The 13061-nt window shown below is 38.1% G+C and overlaps 1 protein-coding gene across 1 annotated transcript in view; it reads left to right on the top strand.

Annotated features, from left to right (window-relative positions):
• Positions 1 to 13061, top strand: part of gucy1a2 (guanylate cyclase 1, soluble, alpha 2) — a 50596-nt gene that overhangs the window by 16069 nt on the left and 21466 nt on the right. The window contains exon 5 of the mRNA XM_014992984.2: positions 12755 to 12967. Within this exon, the coding sequence (XP_014848470.1) occupies positions 12755 to 12967 (213 nt within the window). The remainder of the gene's footprint in view (positions 1 to 12754; positions 12968 to 13061) is intronic.

Genomic DNA, 13061 nt, shown 5'->3' with positions numbered 1-13061 from the left:
CAGACCAGCTGGTGACCGGTCAAGTTAAAAACCAGATCCGCTCACCAGTCAATTGATTGGTCCATGCCAAGCAAGGACTTTTATCTGACATTCTTCCTGTGCTTCAAGGGAAACACAGCTCTGCCTACACACCGCACTTTCAGGTCCATGTTCTGCACCCTTGGCAGAGGTTTCTCTTCACACCCTCTCTCATATTTCATGCTCTAAGAGCAAATCTTCACCTGAAACACCTTCTTTGTAAAGGAAATGTGTGAGCAGTAGCTGCGCCAAAAGTACAGACCGTCTCTGGTGTTCAAGTATTCAAAGCAGCTACGCTGTCTGGAACCTAAGATTTATGATTTCTGCTAGATGAAAGCCCAGTCCACTTTTGATGACCAAAGCGGTGGATAAGATGTTGTCACAAACTTTCTGCACCTCAAAGCCAAAAAATATGCCATCTCTGCTCTGTTTTATCTCTCAGGTGAAACATTATCCTCAACTAAATATGTGCGAGAAGGCCACACTTTGTTACAAATTTCTTCACTGAGTACACTTTGTCCTATGTCTAGCCAGATTTCAGCATCCGAAGAATGACTATGAGTGTTATTTGAAGTAAACAAAATGTTAGCACTGAGCTTACAGAAATTAAGAAAAGTCTAACACCACTTTTGGGGGAGGTAGCGCCCGAATGAAATGTCATCACGACACTCTCGAAACCTGCAGATCTTTTTTCACAAGAGGAGTGAAGATTGAATTGCTTCCAATTTGCCTGAAAAACAAATCAATTGGAGCTTTGTGCTATATCCTGCTCTTTATCGATTGGTTGGTCTCCGCAGGATGTCTGTGACACAACCAAACACCTCGACACAGAACAGCACTGACAGAGAGGAGACGGGTCGGTCTAGGTCTAGGTTTTTATTTTTTTCCTAAGTTAGATGGTAAGCCTCACAATGCAATGTCTGAATACTGCTATGTACTGGTAGTCTTTCCGTAATTTATATGATATTTGTACGCCTCAGGTTTCATTTTTTAAAATCTGTTTTGACTCCCAGTTGACGCATAAAAGTCAAATTTGCTTAATGTTAAAAATCCTTTCGTTTGTACAAACACTTACATAAGTATTCACACCCTTTAGGCCTTATCACATTTTATGTTACAACACACCTATTTCCTTTTTATGAAGATTTTTGCTACAGACCAACACAGTGATGCATGATTTGGATTCATTCCCCATTGGTCAAAACTTTGTAGCAACACTTTTCACTATACTTTTGCCAACCCCTCTATCCCTGTTGAAGAATAAATCCCTACAGCATGATGCACCCACCACCATATTTCACTGTGGGGTGGTGATTTCCAACCAATATAGCGTTTTGCTGTATGGTTAGAACATCTTTTGCATGTTTGCTGAACTCCCTTCATGCCTTGCAGCAAATAAAAAAAGTTACTTCTAAAGGCAAATAGTTACGTGAGATTTTATTTAGTGTTTTAAAGTAAAGCGAACTCAATAACTTCAAGTCACACTTTTCAAATTTTTACTTTGTAAAAATATTTTAAAAACATGTAGCATTTTCTTTCCATTGCACAGTTTATGTGGAACTTGGTGTTGGTCACATAAAATCACATTGAAATACATTAAAACTTTATTATGGCTAAAAGTGTATATAATCATCTTAAGTGAATATTGCGACCTGTACGTTCTCTTTGCCTTTATTTCACACAGTCTGGGCTCTCTTTGAAACTGGACTGCGCTTAAACTGCCGTGTGTTTGTGGAGCAGGAGGGGAGGCATAGCTTTCCGTATTCCTTTCACTGTGAGTCCTGTGTCACCTGGAATGGGAAGCAGAAGAAAAAAAGAGATAGAGAGCCAGGGTAGAATTGGTTGACATTTTTAAGAGAAAGGGCAGAGAGAGAAAGCCACAGGCCAGAGGAAGGAGGCCACACTCCTCTTGCGCAGCACTGGAGGTGTGTGTTTGAGTGACCTGCGGTGGCTTTTCAGTTTGACTTCTTTCCTCTCTTCACCTGAAGATATTTGCTGTGCAGGAGACATTTAGAGCCCCTCAGAAATGGGCAAATTGCATCTCTGGCTGTCTCTTTGCTCTCTGTGTGAACAGGGTGGCCACCACATAAGGGAGGGTTCAGAGGTTGTACAGTCAAAAGCTCTCCTCCAAGCTCTGCATGATATCGTATGTCGTGTTATTTTTTTTTTCCACATCACATCTCAATAGTTTGTCAGGCATAAAAAAAACAAGATGTAACTTTTAGTATTTTAACATTTCTCTTTCACTTCCAGTCAACATTATTATTATTTTTTTTTTTGTAATTTCACCAAGACAGAATCAGTGAATCATGGAACACCTACATGGTGAGGATTTTCCTGCAAATACCTCGGCGTTCCCAGGCTCTGTAGTGTCAGAGAGTCAATTGTCTGTCTAAGATGAGTCAGTTCAACTACAAGTGAATAATGTGTGCGCGGTGTTTGATGCCAGTTGGAGCCTGCACTAACTTTTAGCTGCAGAGTACTAACTCTGCTCTTTTCCATAACATTAGCCCTATACTGTTCATGAACTACATGAAATTTTTGGTTTATAAAGTGCTGTGTTGTAAAAATAATTGATCTGCAATAGATTTCTTACGTTTCAGTTATCATTTAAAGATTCAATCTTTAGGTGTTGATTTAGGCCAAAGGACAAACGGTACAGGTTTGGAAACCCAACCTACAGTGGTGTAGGTAGGGACTACATAATGTGGTGTGTAATGCTGCATTATGTAATAACACCGAGATAAATAATACTGTAATAAAAATGGGTTGTAAAATGTAGTAAGACATCATTAAAACTGCATTATGTAACAATAGAAGTAAAATGCAATAAAATCCTTGAATGCATTTTGAATCATTTTGCCTTGAATGACATGTAGGTTAATACCAGGGGTTCTAGCTTTGAGTCTGAAAAGGCAACTAAATGATTATAAAGTTGGTACTTATTGACCAAACTATCAATTTAAATAGAGCATAGGCTCTACAACATGGTTATTATTAGAAGAATTATAATTAGGATGAACACAAACAGTTTGGGATTGTTTATTACACAATGCATCATGCATAAAAAACGAGCTAATGCCACATTTTGTAGTAATCAGTGCAAAATGTAATGATGTAATTACATATGTGTCAGACAGCATTGCAAATGTGTTCAATGATTTCATTGCATTTTGTGTTGATTATTACATAATCCGGTTTTTATTATGTTTTATTACATTTTGAAGCCAGATTTTATTACATTATCACATATTGTGGCATTATTACATAATGCAAGGTGCACTAGATTTGATGAGAAAGACTTTCAACTAGAGTCTGACGTGGTGCAAAAAATAGGACAAGAGTTGGACTTGCCCCCCAAAGACTTGACTTAGAAATATATTTCAAGAACCAGTTGAATAAAACCTGTCTGGCAACATGAAGTGAGCTAAAAACAATCCCAAAAAGCAATGTGTATATGACCAAGATCTAAAGAAATTCTCCAATAGATGAAAAACAAAGCCATTACCCTCTGTCAGTCTTATATAAAGCTAACACAGCATTTCAGAGAGTGAACATCATATCGACACCAAACATGGTGGTTTTAACGTAAAGGTTTGATGCTCCTTTGTTGTTTCAGGATCTAGACGACTTGCAGTTACCTTTGCCTGGTGGTAAAAGTTGTGAACAGAAGCAAACAGAAGGACATGGGCAAAGATATTTCAATATAATAGACTGAGAAGTAGAAAATAGAGAAAAATTACTGAGTCTGCACTGTAACTGCCTTTATCTAACAAATGCAATTGTAGCCCTGAAAGAGGTTTGCTTGTTTGCGTCATCTCTGCACCTGCATGTCTCGGACAAAGAAAATGTTGATGTCAGCAGTGTCCATCTTTGATCTGAGATAGATAAATTGCTGCTGTTTGTTCAGAGCAGCATGCTTTGAAAATCATTTCTCTCTTTCTGTTGTATTTAGTCGAAAATACAAGGAAGCATGAGAAAAGTCAGAAGGACTACAAGAAGATGTTATATTTGTTACGCACATTAGTAATATTAATTGCTTCCAGCTGTATTGCTTTGTTTCTCCTGGACCATGCACAGAAAATGTTAAGCTTAAAGAAAGAATATATTTTCTTCTGCGTTCCCTGTGGCACATCCAAGGAAGATCAACAAAAAATGCAATAAATAAAAAGAAATTTAAAATTCAAGGAGAGATTATAAAGCATATGAAATGTCAGAAAATGAACAAACACATAATAATACAATAATCCAAAGCTGCAAAAGGAGTTTGAGGATGTGATGCATGTTTTTTATCAGGTGATGATAATGATCAGTTTCCATTAAACCTACATTAAAACAACATATAATGCCATTTGTGAATATATTTCTTTGCATATTAATTGAATAAAATCGCAGTCAAAATTAGGGCTGTTGTAAACGAATATTTTAGTAATCGAGTAATCTATCGATTATTCTTACGATTAATCGAGTAATCGGATAAAAAAATTCTAAAATGAAATATTGGTAAATCTGGCATAATACCGGTGTTACTATCAGATATCAATATCAGTCCAATTTTTCATATTTGAGCATCCCTAACAGTTGCTTTTTTTGTAGTTTAGAAAACTAACCTGTAACAATAATAGCTCACTTTCTAAGTTAACCAGAAGAAAAGTTATAGAAAAATCTGAAATTATATTGAATTTAATAACAAAGAGGCAGGCTCACAAATATGCTTATAAAAAATGTCTACAATCCAGCTTTTAGTTTATGTATTCATCTTCAGTGAGTAGATTAATTAAACTCACCTTGCTACCTAACCTGTCACGCTTTGGGTTTGAAAATACGGGAAATGCCGCCTGGAGTGGGAGGAGAGGGCGAATGAACGAACATGGGGTGGAGGGGAGGAAATGGACCAGCGGACTGACGAACCGTTAGACCGGGGGACGAACACGGGGGGAAGCAATACGGGATATTTACGACACCTTCACTGGTCACACTCAGAAACTCATCTACCAGCCATGTACGATGCGCTCCGCCACCCGTTTCTTCAGACCGGGATATGAAATTTATTGTGCGGTTCGTCGGTAAAGCTACATTTACACGGTAAGCATCAGCTACTCAGCCGCCCGCCCTGTTCAGTCTATCCGCTCACCTCAGCGCTCTTCCCGCCGTTCGCTTTCAACCAGCAGCCCCGGAGGAGAAATGCTGCCGTACTCCAGGCATTCCCCAGTCATTTTAAGGATGCTTATTGGTTCCCCAAAAACGATAAAAAGTCGGGCATTATCATCAATCAATAAAATCCCCACGGGCCAATCTTGAAGATTGGACTTTATGCCGCTGAGACTTAGCTTTTGTCAACAACTCAGAGGCGGAAGTGAGAGCTCCGCGCAACGCAAATGAAGTCCCGGCCGGAACACGGTGCGCTAACTAATAAAACATAAATTAACGAAGCTTCGAGGCAGGTAAATTTTCCTCGAGGAATTTTAGTAATCGAGGTACTCGAATCATTCGAGGAATCGTTTCAGCCCTAGTCAAAATTATTTTTCATGTAGAAACAGGATCATTTTGAGGGGAACTCTTTCAGATTTAAATCAACACTTTGCAATTTGGCAAAGACAAAGTAAAAAATATTTTGTAGTTTTTAACATTTTTTTTACATGTATTTTTTGTGTTAGTATATCAAAGGCAGGTAGGGCAAATAATGCTAATGTTAAGAATACTTTAGCTGATGTCATGATAACCACTGTCCTGATGGGATCCCTTTCATGTGTGTTTTTTTTTCTGCATAAACAAAGTGTACATGGGCTTGTGTGTTTTCCGTGTACAGCAGGATTTAAAGCAGAGAGTGGTATGTAAGGGAATTGCACACTGAAGTCTGACAAGACCAAAACAGCTTTGCGTGTATGCGTGTGTGTTTGTGTGTGTAAAAGGCTGACTCATTGACTGTTTGCTGCTCAGTGCCTGTTCATGCGAATGAGTCTGTTGACATCTCCCAGAATCTTCTTAGAAAAAGGAATGCATTAGGTCTATGTTCCACCTCCAGCTTTCCTTCTCTCCTCCCCTCCCCTGCTGTCCCTTATTTCTGTTTATCAAGTACAGTGTGTTTCGTTCTCCTCATCCCTGTCTGTTCTCTCTGTGTCCTTGCATCTCATTCTCCTTCTCTGACTATTTCCATCTCTCGCCTTCCCAGATTTTTTTTCATGCTCTCCCATTTTCTTTTGTCTTACCGCATTGCCAAGCGAAAAAGCAATCCGAATCGGAGCGTTTTAAACATTCATGCATGCAGAATGTGAACCCATCAAGATTGAGAGATGTGTTATCTGAGTATTGGCCCCACTGGCTGCGCTTTACTGATCGCAGTTTTGTCTTGTGTCAGTAGAGCTGAATTAGTTGTTTTAACTACCGAAAATTTTAGACATACTGGTGCAGAACAACCTGGGAAAAAATGTTTTGATGACTCAGCAGAGCCCTTGAGATGAGACACAGCTAATTTGTTGCAATCTGTTTCAAAGATAACATGACTTGAAGGCTACATCCTGACCTTTCATCTTATTGCATATTTATATGTTTTCATGTAGATGAAACCCAACAACCATTTTTTTTCATAATAAGTTGCTGAACACACTTTTTTCTGTAAATCTACACCAGATGTTGGTGAGCATCCAAGTAATCTCCACATAAAAAGATAGCCAAATGAATGTTTCTATATTTAATTTATTGTAGTAATAGATTGTAGCTAGATTAAATAGAGACACTAGCCACATGCATCGTTCAGGTGGGATTTTATATAAGTTTTTACAGAAATTTTGAAAGTACGGTGGTTCTCTGTTTTGTTTTGTTTTTTGCACTTCTCTACGCTTTCACCATATTAATCTTCTACATTTCTCCCTGTATTCTTCCATGATTTATATGGAAAAATAAGCCTGCCAGGTCTGAGTGCTGAAAAACTGCCCCCCACACATTGTGATGTTTCCACCTCTACACCTAAACATTGGTGTGGTATTTTTGGGTTGATTTAAAGTGACATTCCTCTTATTTTGTATCATCTGAGCAGACTATACGCACAGTATTTCAAAGACTCAAATGTTCTGCATTAAAGGTTAAGTTAGTTTCAGTAAACCTTTTCTTCAGCAGTGGAGTCTTGCAGAGTAAAAGGAGGTCATTGCTCAAAATTAAGATCAAATCCTGTACTTTTAATTTCCTGATTAAGACCCTAGGAAACTCACTGGAACATTTACAGTTTTTATAAATATTTCTGTATAATCTGTCAGTATGTTTTGCGACGATAAGGCTGTATATATCTAGGTACATCTTGCTTTACCCATCATGACATTCCATCATGACGGGCCATGGTAATAAGAAAGCTCTTTTTAGACAATTGGTTAGGACTACCAGCTGCTACTACTGTGTAATGATAGGAGGAAGTATAGCTTTCTAAATGCTGACAGGTTCCAGCTATATTCTTGGTTTCTGTGCCTTTTTGCTATTTATTTTCTTAACTTGCATCTACGTTTTGTCATTCCACTTTAGTAGAGTAACTTTTAGACTTGCTTTGCTGTATTTCTTTGCATATATGCATCACCTGGGTTGTTATTGAATTTCGAATAATAGCCCATCAGATCTATACTTACTGATAAAAATGTCGACACCTTATGTGTCACTTTGCTTTTATTACTTCCGTCTTTCTTTTTATATTTATCAACCCCATTTTCCGTCTTTTCCACCTCCTTGTGTAGTTTTTTTGCACTGCTGTGTCTTTTCCCTCCCATCTCACAGTTGACTTACTTCCTCTTTCTCTGTGCTGTCATGACAGACGCAGGCAGAAGTAGAAAAGAGTGTCGAGTTAAACAGAGACGCACAACTAGGCCAACACAACTGCCTCCAGGGATGCGCGTATATATCTGTGTGTGTGTGTGTGTGTGGGTGTGTGTGTGTGTGTGTGTGTGTGTGTGTGTGTGCGTGTGTGTGTGTGTGTGTGTGTGTTTGTGTGTGTGCGTCTGTGAATGTGCAAAGTTTGCAACACAGTAAGCTATGAAATGGGAACCAGAGAGAAATAGACACCTGTTGCTTAGAGGAAGGTCGGGAGACACTGGCATAATTAGGCCTACTGTAAATAAATAAAACAGCGATCAAAAAAGGGAAAATAGATCCTGTGCTCTGTAAGAGAATCAGACAAAGAAATTAGCACATCAGTAAAAAGCAAGCAATTAAACAGTGACAAATCACAACAATCCTGTAGTGGTTCATTGGGGAGGCTACGACTTTCCGGCAGGATCTTGCTGCGAAGCAGGATGCCATCCTTACATTATTAATTATTAAAATTAATAATTGATTATATTGCGTGACAAAAACACTTTCTTGACTTGAAGATTAGTCTTACAAATGTTGCTAGATATGTTTTTAACATCAAAAAAGGAAAGACAATTGGGATTAAAAGTTTTATTGAGGATGGCAACTTGCAAGTCTTTAGTGTGCAAATGTCACGTCAGTGTGGAAACTGACATGACATTTCTGAATTATCATTTATAAACACATGTGGGTATTTAAACGAGTATTTTGGATACCGTAGAAACATTTTTTTATTAAGTTTCTGGAACTGAACAACACTAGGCATATTTAAAATCCTGTAGCAATTAATATTTTAGAAGGGAATATTTGAATCACAAAACTACAAATAAAAAATACCCACATCCTAGACAAGTAATCAGCAAGTGCAAATTGAAAGACCACGCAGTCCACTGTTAGAATAACTTCTAAGTACAGAAAACCATTTGAACTTGTTTATTACACAAAATTTCCCCCTCGAGCTAAGAACATCAAACTCACTTCAGTAGTTAGAAGCGCACCACATGAGGCTTAACCAAGGAAAACCACCTTCAAAATGTTGAGTAATGATGTTCTGCTTTTAAACAGGGTGGTGCCTGTTTCCAGTGGTGGTTGGGTGAGAGGTAGGTTACCTCCTGCACAGATTGCCAGTCCAGCAGCTGAGAGATGATGCACACACTCACACCTAAGGACTATGTGGAGAGACCAATTAACAGTCATGTTTTTGTTTGACATGAGCACATCTCAACCAAACATGTCCTCCCTTCATTGGCCTCCTGTAGAATCTTCAGGATTAATTTCATGTTGTCTTGTAAATGCCTTGCATATTTAGCCTCATCTTCCTTTGCAGGTCGTTAGATCAGCCAGCTGCTCTTAGTTATCCCAGAATGTGACAGAAACTCAGAGGAAATCAAGCCTCTCTGTTGTGGCTCCTAAACTTTGAAACACGTTGCCTTTAAATATGAGACAGACATCTTTGCTTTCTGTTTTTATGTCTCTTTTAAAAACACATCTTGCAATAGGAGTCAGAAATCCCTGATCAAATGCAATGAATTTAATTTAAATCTAATTAATTTCTAAACACACTATAAGCTGATGCCTGAGGTATTTGAATTTCCTTACACAGAAATGAAGCAGGTCTGCTGTGATTTAGCTTGCTCTTCTGAACATTTTTGTTTACATAACTTCATTTATCTAAATCTTGAATTTTCCTATGAATAACCACAGCAGCGTTTAATCCCCTTATCTTGTTTTTTTTTTTGTTCTTGTACATATGTCATAGTCCAACAGAGGAAAGCATTTTAAAACAGAGAGAGCTAATTTATTTGACCAAGCAGCATTAGAGCATGTTTTTCAATTTGTATTTAGCTCCCCTGATTTCACCATCTCCATGGAGATGGCTTTCAGCATGTCAGGCGTGTGGCCCTCCCACTCGGCCAGACGCAGCCTCCTGAAACAGCTGCTCACGCTGCCATTTGTTCATATCGGCAATATGTGTTTTTTTTTTTACGTGTTTACGTTTCGGATCCTGTATTGCTCATGGGAATATTTCCTAAAACTCCAGTAGTGCATGTAAAATAAAGTCACATCGCCGAAGCTGGTAAAATGATCTCTCAATTCTCGTTTCTGTAAAGGTATTAGTGCATGTTGGGTTATTGGGTTTGGTCAGCTCAGACCCGGTGGGTTGGAGGCTGCACATCTAATTATGCTTATATTACGTTTCTATAAAAAGAAACACAGTAAGAGACAACATGTAGTAATGTTTGGATGTTTGTAGAGAAGTACTGTGCACATTAAGCTGTAGACTGTATGTTTTATGCAGACATAGGAGAGACTTGTGCTATAAATAAAACAGGGCTGCAGCGTGCTCACTTGCGGAATAATCTATCTGACACTATGGAGGAAGCTGGAGAGAGGGGATGGAGGAGATGGAGAAAAGAGCAAAGACACAGAGACTCATAAAGGACTTTAAACATAGGGACTGAGAAGGCAAAGAGAGAAAGTAAAAGAAAAGAAAGTGTTATGTACGTGAACTATATTGTTAGTACAGTAAAATTAGGCTCTTCCACTAAAACAAAAGTTGTTTTTGAGCTCCTCGCTCCTGTAATGTTTTATGATAAATGTCTCTACCCTACAAAACTGCTAGGGGGGATGCTTCTATATGACATTTTTCTCAGGGGAAACTATTTGCTGACTGAGCACGAAGGGAAAACCCCTCTGTAAGAAACACACTCTGCAGCGAGAATGCACTATTTCCAGGGTGGTGACCGGAATCAACGGATTTTCAGCTTGACCTGACATGATCTTTTTTTTATGCTTACAGTGCTTTGAAAACTTGTTTCTTCCATACAAATTTTCTCTGTTTTTACTTTTTTTTTTTTGATACACTTATGCTTCATATCGTCAAACAAACATTGAGATCAGACTCTGCATAAATAGAAAATGCAGTTTTGAAATTATGATTTTATTCATTACAAGAAAAAAATGCTCCAAACCAATGTGGTTCCATGTGAAAAAGTAATTACCCAGAATTATGATTGACCAAATTTTGCAGTGGCCCAGTTAAAGTCCAGACTTAAATCAAATACGGATGATTTAATAGGCCATTCAAGCCACATGGCTAATTAAAATAAATCCTTCAGGACAAGTGGATGATGTTTTCTTTTTTTTTTTTTTTTTTTAAACAAAGATGATCCATGATGCCAACAATTAGACAACCGGTTATTAATTATTGGCATTTTCAGTTTAATATAACTTATACAAAATATTTGTAGTCATAGTGTTTAGCTTACAGCTGCTAGCTTGTGATTAATATTGAATTACATGTATTACAATTAAATTAAAAATACACTTGCAAATAAGAATGTAGCAAAAATAATAATTATTTTCTGTCCATTTGCTTGTGTGATCATATGCAGTTCAATTTTAAATTGAAAGACCAATTTGATGAGTGACACAGTCTTATTTTAATAGTTTCACAAAATATGAAAATTGGAATTGGATAAAATATAAAAATAAAACTGCACATTGTTTGCCTTTACTCAGAAGCAAGTCAATGCTGGTCGGTATACAGCAGGGGTCCCCAAATTATGGCCCGCAGGCCGGATCCGGCCCGCCTCCTCATTTGGTCCGGCCCCCTGAACACTACCAGAGAGCATTCAGTGTTTTTTTTCACATATATGTGGATTTTTCTTCAACCACCAGGGGGGCTCTTGAGCAGATATGAAACTTAGTTTCCCTCAATGGAATATATACTAGTCAGTACCAGTCACTGTTTCGCTCACGGTTTTTTCCCATTTGCATTCTGGGTAAAAATCTATCTACAAATGCGAATATGTCGTCGGCAGTAATCCAGCCCCCCCCCTGTGAACAAAACTTTTCTAAGGTATCTTTCTCGAAATACTAAGACCGGCCCCCGACCAGAAAAGGGAACAGTCGCAGGAAAAAGTTTGGGGACCCCTGGTTTACAGCAACATGCAGAGTCCAGGAGTCGATTTTTCTTTGATTTCCACTGATGTGTTATCTCTTCTCAAATTCTATTGGATCCCCCCCAAAAAGAAAGCATTAGAATGACATCACTATTTAAAAAGTCTTTCTTTTATCGTTTAATTTATAGCTCTGAGAACAGCTCGCAAAACAGACAAGCCTTTTGAAAATAAGACATGCTTGTTTCAGTAATTTTTTTTCTTATGTAACATGCAAACAGCCAGATCAACAATCCCCTCAGAGGGAACATCTGAAAACAATGATTATGCTCTCATGTATGATGCATATGCTCAAATATTAACGCTTTGCTGCTTGTGATCACCATGTTTATCTGCTGTGAGATTTACTGATAATTCATTATTCCAACTTAAGCTATCAATACCTTGAGCCCCGCTTCTCCAATTGCAAATAAATACTAAGATATCACAATCCAACATAAAACAGAGCAAGAATGCGGTGAATTTGCTGAAGTACTTCAGCATATTTGAGTGCAAGTTTCTATTGGTATCGCCTTATCTTGTTATAAAAGTAGCTAATGTCAGAAAACTAACTTTGGGAAGACAGCCTCCAAGATTTTTCTGTGTTGAGAATATTTTTAGCATAGAATATTCTTTACAAAAATAAGGCTCACGCTTGTTTGTCAAAAAAAGTAATATTTAAGTCATTTTGCTTGTGTTATAAATATCTGAGTTTTAACACAGTTAAGATGGTTTCAATTTTAGATTTTAAAATTCATGATATGAATTTATTGTCTGGTTAAAAAAAGATCACCATTCTCTGTCTTCACACTTCAGTAGGAAGCAAGCAGTCAAAGCACAGCTATTCATGACCTCATTGTTTATTTTATAATGAGAGGTCAACATGAAACACAAACCACGATCCAATACGTGAATGTAACTTGGAGAATGCCTTGATTTTACTCCTTGTTTTGTTTTTCTGCCAGGTTATGGAGTTGAAAGGTCAGATGATCCATGTCCCCGAGTCCTGCTCCTTGATGTTTCTGGGCTCACCGCGTGTTGATAAGCTAGAGGAGCTGATGGGCAGAGGTCTCCATCTGTCAGACATCCCCATCCACGATGCCACACGAGACGTCATCCTGGTGGGGGAGCAAGCCAAGGCCCAGGATGGCCTAAAGAAGAGAATGGACAAACTAAAGGTAAACAGAAGCATAGAAAGAAATATTAGCAGTGAGCTTCTCATGATATAAATATTTTTTAATAATACAGACTGCTGTATTTTCAAGATCTGGT

This window comes from Poecilia mexicana, unplaced genomic scaffold (genome assembly GCF_051168715.1).
Source record: "Poecilia mexicana isolate PSO_F unplaced genomic scaffold, ASM5116871v1 scaffold_13, whole genome shotgun sequence".
In the NCBI taxonomy this organism is placed as follows: domain Eukaryota; kingdom Metazoa; phylum Chordata; class Actinopteri; order Cyprinodontiformes; family Poeciliidae; genus Poecilia; species Poecilia mexicana.
Note: the sequence above shows the minus strand (reverse complement) of the source record. Positions and strands in the feature narration are given on the sequence as shown.